Source organism: Cibotium barometz, chromosome 57 (genome assembly GCF_041138505.1).
Source record: "Cibotium barometz isolate CiBa-2024 chromosome 57, ASM4113850v1, whole genome shotgun sequence".
Classification (NCBI taxonomy): Eukaryota; Viridiplantae; Streptophyta; class Polypodiopsida; order Cyatheales; family Cibotiaceae; genus Cibotium; species Cibotium barometz.
In genome coordinates, this window is record NC_141102.1 from 22,764,811 (window position 1) to 22,772,140 (window position 7,330).

Consider the following 7,330-nt stretch of genomic DNA (forward strand, 5'->3'; position numbering starts at 1 on the left):
AAAAATTTGGAATACTAAAATAATGGATATTTTATTTAAAAATTAAGGAAGAATTTAGTTAAATTTATTTTTTTGCATAGATAAATTTAAATGATGAAAGAGAAATTTTTACCATAATTGGAATTCAACCATTTAAATGAGAAAAATGGAATTTCTACTGTAAAGGAATTAATGGAGATTTTTATTTAATTTTTTAAAAAAAATTTAGTTAAATTTATCTTTTTGCATAGATAAATTTAAATGATGAAAGAGGAATTCTCACCATAATTGGAATTCAATCATTTAAATGAGAAAAATGAAATTTCTAGTGTAAAGGCATTAATGGAGATTTTTATTTAATTTTTTTAAAAAAATTTGGTTAAATTTATCCTTTTGCATAGATAAATTTAAATGATGAAAGAGAAATTTCTACCATATTTGGAATTCAATCATTTGAACGAGAAAAGTGAAATTTCTAGCTTAATGGAATTAATGGATATTTTTATGTAATTTTTAAGAACACAAAAATGCATGCCAAAGTTAATGCACATATAAATGAACAACACACACACACACACACACACACTCACAAAGTGAAATCAATCTCTCTCTCTCTCTCTCTCTCTCTCTCTCTCTCTCTTAAAACACACACACAAAGTTAATGCATGCTAAAGTTAATACACATACAAATGAGCAAAATACATGCCATTGAAATCACAATCCCACATAACCATTTATCACATTTTAAAGGTAACAAACATGCAAGGGCACACACACATGCACATATGGGTATATGTATGTATGACACACACACACACACTCTCTCTTTATCACACACACACACACACCTACACTCACAAAGTGAAATCTCTCTCTCTCTCTCTCTCTCTCTCTCTCTCTCTCTCAAACACACACACAAAGTTAATGCATGCCAAATTTAATACACATCCAAATGAACAAAATACATGTCATTGAGTTATAACCCCACATAACCATTTATCACACTTTAAAGGCAACAAACATGCAAGGACACACGCACACACACGTACATATGGGTATATGTATGTATGACACACACACACACACACACAAAGACACCCCTCCCACACACACACTCACAAAGTGAAATCAATCTCTCTCTCTCTCTCTCTCTCTCTCTCAAACACACACAGAAAGTTAATGCATGCCAAAGTTAATGCACATACATGCCATTCAAATCACCACCCCACGTAACCATTTATCACACTTTAAAGGCAATAAACATGTAAGGACACACACACACATACACACACACACACACACACACACACACATACATGCACGCACATATGGTTTTATGTATGTATGTACACACACACACACACTCTCTCTCTCTCTCTCTCACACACACACACACCCACAAAGTGAAATCAATATCTTTCTTTCTCTCTCTCTCTCCCAGTATGATTGAAGCTTCATCCAAACTAGGGTAGAAATCAAATGATGTTCCTCTACAAATTTAGTAACAGAAAGTCCAACTTAGCACATCTCAGCTTATTCATATTGCACACATACCGGCACATGCAGACACTTTTATGCATTATATCTAACACTTCCACACCAGCAAATGAGACCTTTTGAAAAATAATGGCATTCCTAGTAGACCAGATTTCCCACAAAACACAAGCTCTGATAATGTTAAATAACAACCCAGCATGTTCATCATTGACTGACCATTTTCCCAGAATCCAGTCCCCCCAGAATGTTTGAATGCTCGAACCCTTCTCTACCCATTTAGAAAACTTTGTCTAGGTCCCTCTGATTATTGGGCAGTCCCAAAAGGCATGTCTGGCATCCTCTAATGAGGATCTACATCCAGGGCAAATACCACTAGAAATACTTCTCTTTTGAAGTTTAGAACCAATAGGTAAAGTGCACATACCAACCTTCCATATAAACACCTGAAACTTCTTAGGAACCTGACTATTCTAGAGTAGTTTCCACCTCTTTTTCTAAGAAGCAGGGCTCTAGCTCACTTTCCAAATTTTATTACAATATTCCACATTAACATCCCCACATCTCATCAAAGAATACAGCTCTCTGGTTTTGCCATCTATTAGCTTGACTCCAAATTGATTCATCAACTGCAGTAGAGCACAACCCCCTTTGAATTAGATCAGAAGCCTGTATTGCCAGATCTCTCTCTCTACCAGACAACTGAAATTCCCAAGTTATGTGATCCACATCTTTCCACCCCACCACATCCCAGTCCCAACAGTCATTCAAGTACCTAAGACCTTTATTATTAAACTTCTTAGTTGTTGAGGAAGTGTCACATAAGCCCAGAGGGGGGTTGAATTTGTGTGTCCACCAAATTACCAAGCTAAGCATAGGATTGCCAGTCACCTTGCATCCCCCATCCCAAGTCAGCCCAGGCACTCTTTCCATCTTTTGCATAACATTTTGCAAACTACAGAGTTAGTAACCTTAAGAGGAGCAAAGGAGAACAGTTTATCCTTCCAACCCAGATCCACCCATTTACCTTTAGCAAATACCTCAGAGGACTCAACTAGTTCCCTTATCATTAAGGCCCAAGGGGCATTCTGAAAAAGTAGACATTTAGGTAGCATTAAGGCAGTCCTTGCAATACAGTGGGTAGGCATATGAAGGATACCAATACCTCCTTCTTCCTTTGGAACAGACAATTTGTCCCATGCTAACTAAGCCAGGGCTCTTTTGGTTACTTTTCCAATTCTATGTAGTCTCACTATCCATTTCAGTATTCTTTTCTTGTCAATTTACACATGTCTTCTCCAAGCTCACTAAGACTTCCAAAGGACCCCATCTATTTTATCTTGATGCACAATGACACTTTTAATTTAGTGAAAGATTTTTCAGGTGCAGTGTTTTAAGGCCCTCCATGCAAGTGTATGCTGATGTTTAACAGCTACTGATATATTTTTTGTCAAGTATTTGTATGTAGCGTCATCTAGACCATGTGAGCATGACACATTGAAGTTAACCCCTAGCTCCCTTTGTTAAATTTTGTCCAAAAAAAGGGTTTCGTACCCTGTGATTGTAAATCGATGACTTTTAGTAATATAAGACAAACTTATTGTGGAAAAAAAGGTCTTTTTAGGTTTGAAGGCATATGAAGAAATCTTTTTTAAGGTGGGCGGTACTCTCGATGTGGGAGGGAAGGGGCCATCTTTCATTGGAGTACCTTAGGATATCAAATTTGTGTTAGTGCATTATTGAAACCTTAGAAAAACACTCTTATTCAAATTTGTGATAGTTTATTATTGAAACCTTAGAAAAGCACTATTATTATTATTATTCATGAAAAACTCACAAAATATATATATTTAATGCAACATTTTGGTGCCTTGTTTATATATTATTTTTGTAATGTTGTAGAATATATTATGAAATACGAGCCTATCGTGTGGAGATAGGAGAGAGAGAAATACGAGCCTATTGTGTGAAGATAGGAGAGAGAGAAAGAGAGAGAGAGAGAGAGGGAGCTGGTTCATGCTATGATGGCGTTTGCGCTGCCAGAGCTGTGTTGCAGAGATGTGGTGGTTTCGCTGCTGGTGGTGCTGGGCGCCCCACTCTTGTACACGCTGTGGAAGGGTGTGGTGGTGGCCATGTGGTGGCAGCCGCGGCGCATCAGGCGGGTGTTTGAAGCGCAGGGGGTGAAGTGCATGCCCGGCCGCTTCTTCTCTGGCAACCTCCCTGACTTTGTGGCCATCAATAGAAACGCCCGCTCCCGCCCAATGCCCACCCTCTCCCACGACATCGCCCCCCGCATCCTGCCCCACTTCTACGAATGGTCCAAAACATATGGTAAGCTCATGTTCTCATTTGATCTCTCTCTCACACACACACACACACACACACAGACAGACACTCGCACTCGCACTCGCCCCCCCCTCCCCCCTTTCCCCGGCCTCCAACACCCCTCCTTTCTTTCCATTCTTGGATAAGTTTTCTTCTCAGTTACTGGTTTACTTTCATCACAGGTGAGCTCTTTGTGTACTGGTTTGGTTCTCAAGCTCGAGTCATCGTTACCGAACCCGATCAGGCCAAGGAAATATTATCTAGCAAATTTGGGCATTACAGGAAGCCTGAAGGTAGGCCTGATACCAAGGACTTTTTTGGAGATGGGTTGGCATCTTTGGAGGGCGAGAAGTGGGCTCAACATCGGCGCATTATGAATCCAGCCTTCTTTCTTGAGAAGCTGAAGGTAAGATCTCTTTTAAGAGGGTAGCTGTACTTCTTATGCATGCAGGAAGTCCCGTGACGGTGATAAGATATTTATTTATGCCATGACACATCAAATTTAACCTAAGCGATTGTTATACATGGCACATAGCATATGAAATTACACATGGCACATGAAACCCTGCATATTCGCTTGTACCTTGAGTGTTAATGGAATGCAGCAGTGTGACTCAAGGGCTTATTCAGCCTAATATGATGCATGCAGGCCATGGTCCCTACCATGGCAGCATGTACAGTTGCAATTATGGAGAAATGGGAAGCCCGAGTGGAGAAAGATGAGGAGATTAACGTTCATGAAGAGTTCAGAACTCTGACAGCCGACATTATCGCTCACACTGCATTTGGGAGCAGCTTTGCAGAAGGCAAGCAAGTGTTTGAAATGCAGCATGAGCAGGAGATCCTCATTGACAAGGTCACTCGCTCTATGTATATCCCTGGATCAAGGTGAGAAGCACTGAAGATGGTAAAATGAGGAATCTATGCATGCTTATATAGGGGCTGGGCATCAATCATGCTTTTCGACTATGGCTTTGCATATCTTAATGTCCAGAATGTCCTCTACATGCTTTTGGCCTCTTTTGAGACAGGTTTCTCCCAACTGCACAGAATCGATACCGCCGGAAGCTCAACAATAAAATTGTTAAGGTCCTTGGCCAACTAATTGAAAAACGTCTGGAGTCCTGTGATGATGGATGTGGAGACATGTTTGGCAACGATTTGCTTGGCCTGATGATGGCTGCCAACAAGGGAGAGCTCCAGGGAAACCAGAGGAACCTAAGTATGGGGATTGATGAAATCATCGATGAGTGTAAGACCTTCTTCTTTGCAGGGCATGAGACAACATCAACACTGTTGACTTGGACGTGTCTGCTGCTTGCAAGCAGCCCAGAATGGCAAGAGCGTGTTAGGGAGGAGGTGCATGCAGTGTGTGGAACCACAGAACTACCGACAGCCGAGTCAATAAACAATCTGAAAGTTGTAAGTGGCAGATAGTATATTGTTTGACTGAGAATCTGCTGTTTAGAGTGTTGGATGTGGCTAACAAAGCATCTTTGCCTGCAGGTAGGTATGGTGTTGAATGAGGCACTTAGATTGTACCCTCCAGCAGTGGCCATGTTTAGGAAAGCAGTTACTGATATGAATCTTGGAAAGATCATGATCCCTGCAGGGACAGTGTTGGTAGTGCCAATTATTGCATGGCACCATGACCAACGGTATTGGGGCCCAGATGCTAATGAGTTCCATCCCGAGAGATTTGGTGGTGGTGTTGCCAAGGCAAGTGCAGTGGCTGGGGCTTTTATGCCGTTTTCCATCGGGCCACGCAACTGCATAGGGCAGGCATTTTCCATCCTCGAGACCAAAGTGGTGCTTTCCTTGATCTTGCAACGTTACCGTTTTCGCCTCTCTCCTAAGTATTGCCATGCTCCCACCATTGTCTTCATCCTGCAGCCCCAATTCGGAATGCCTCTGCTGTTCGAAAAGCTCTAATAATCATCAGGCACCATGCAAGGAGACATCCTTCTTTGGGTCTGGAGGGGTGTGCTACTATGAGCCAACCTTGCTAGAAGGACAAATACCCTCCCCCTTTACTGCGGAGTGGTCCTGCATAAGCAGGTTGTGCTGATGAATAGGAGTTTTTGCATGTCTTTTGCCTATGATTCCTACTTTCACTGCTTTGTACACGTCTAAAAATAACTTTGAGATGATATATCTTGTGTATGTGGGCTGTTGCCAAAGCTCTAATACTCATCAGGCACCATGCAAGCAAACATCCTTCTTTGGGTGTGGAGGGGCGTGCTACTATGAGCCAACCTTGCTAGAAGGACAAACACCCTCCCCCTCTATACTGCGGAGAGGTCCTGCATGAGCAGGTTGTGCTGATGAATAGGAGTTTTTACATGTCTTTTGTCTATGATTCCTACTTTGTACACATCTAAAAATAACTTTGAGATGATATATTTTGTGTATGTGGGCTGTTGCCATAGTGGTTAGCTCACTAGTCTCCCTTCCCAAGAGGTTGTGAGTTGGAACCCCGATACAAGCTACCCAAGAGTGTGGTTAATAAATTTAAGTGTAGATCTTGAAACTAATTAACTATTAATGATATTAAATTTTAAATAACCACATAGCTACCCTTCCCGAAGAGGCTGGACAGAATCGTGCTATTGTTGAGCCTGCCGTAACGATCGAGGTTTAAGGAGGAGGTATTTCCTTGAACGGGACAAAATCATGTTATAGTTGGTCCCAACAAATTGGATGTTATTGCTAGTCTCAATACTGTAATGTGGTGGTGGCCATGGGTCCATGGGCATATTCATATGTTGGGCTTGGTGTGTAGGCTTATAGGCATGGATATAATAATTTGGGTGTGAAATGGAACAAGGTATATAAGACAATGGCTCATAGTTGTAAGGTACCTTTTTGATATCTTTCATGAATATTCATTTCCTTGATGATTATGGCTCAAGAATCCATAGTGAGCTTCTCCCATATGAGATCTAGGAGGGTGACTAACACTCATGTTGTCTGCTCCATGTAGAGAGTGGGCGTTCTTCTTGAAGTGGTATCAGAGCCTTTGTTTGATCCATTTTTTTTTCTATTTTCTATTATTTCTTGATCAAGTAGATGATTGAGGTGACATTAGAAGGTGAAAGTCTCATTTCTTTGGTTTTAATCTCTAAAGCTTGCAGGATTTGAATGTGTTGCGGATCAAAAATTTGGAGGCATTGCGTCAAGTTTTGAAATCTGTAGGATCAAAATTGTGAAAGTTCATTAATTTTGTTAACTTTTTACTAATCAATATATTTTTGCTGATCTTTGTATTTTTAGAGCTCTCCATGGCCAAATCTACTTGTTTCTTAGTTCATTGGGGGGATTATTTTCTTCATGTTGATATTTATTTTTTGGGGTGTTTGGAGCCTTGGAAACCTTGATTTTCTTGTGGTTTGTTGAAGCTTCCAAATCCTCATCGAGAAAAGGTGGGACAACATTTGTGTTGTGGTGGTTGATTGGTTGACTAAAGATGCTCATTTTGTGCCTCTACAAAAGTAAGATACTTGGCGTCTATGGTTGCATGGCAATTCATGGA

At 40.8% G+C, this 7,330-nt stretch overlaps 1 protein-coding gene across 1 annotated transcript; it reads left to right on the forward strand.

The window, feature by feature from the left end:
* The first annotated feature begins 3,407 nt into the window (after positions 1-3,407).
* On the forward strand, positions 3,408-6,308 carry LOC147606562 (cytochrome P450 734A1-like). Its single transcript, XM_086791762.1, has 5 exons — positions 3,408-3,804; positions 3,981-4,204; positions 4,448-4,686; positions 4,830-5,220; positions 5,305-6,308. The coding sequence occupies exons 1-5, from the start codon at positions 3,495-3,497 to the stop codon at positions 5,728-5,730; spliced, it is 1,590 nt and encodes a 529-aa protein (XP_086647888.1). The 5' UTR covers positions 3,408-3,494; the 3' UTR covers positions 5,731-6,308.
* Positions 6,309-7,330: the final 1,022 nt, after the last annotated feature.

What these genes read in the sequence shown, in the direction of transcription:
- LOC147606562 (XM_086791762.1), top strand. Translation starts at nt 3,495, where the DNA reads ATGATGGCGTTTGCGCTGCCAGAGCTGTGTTGCAGAGATGTGGTGGTT. An exon ending in CGAATGGTCCAAAACATATG is followed by an intron (nt 3,805 to 3,980) that starts GTAAGCTCATGT and finishes CTTTCATCACAG; the next exon opens with GTGAGCTCTTTGTGTACTGG. An exon ending in CAATAAACAATCTGAAAGTT is followed by an intron (nt 5,221 to 5,304) that starts GTAAGTGGCAGA and finishes CTTTGCCTGCAG; the next exon opens with GTAGGTATGGTGTTGAATGA.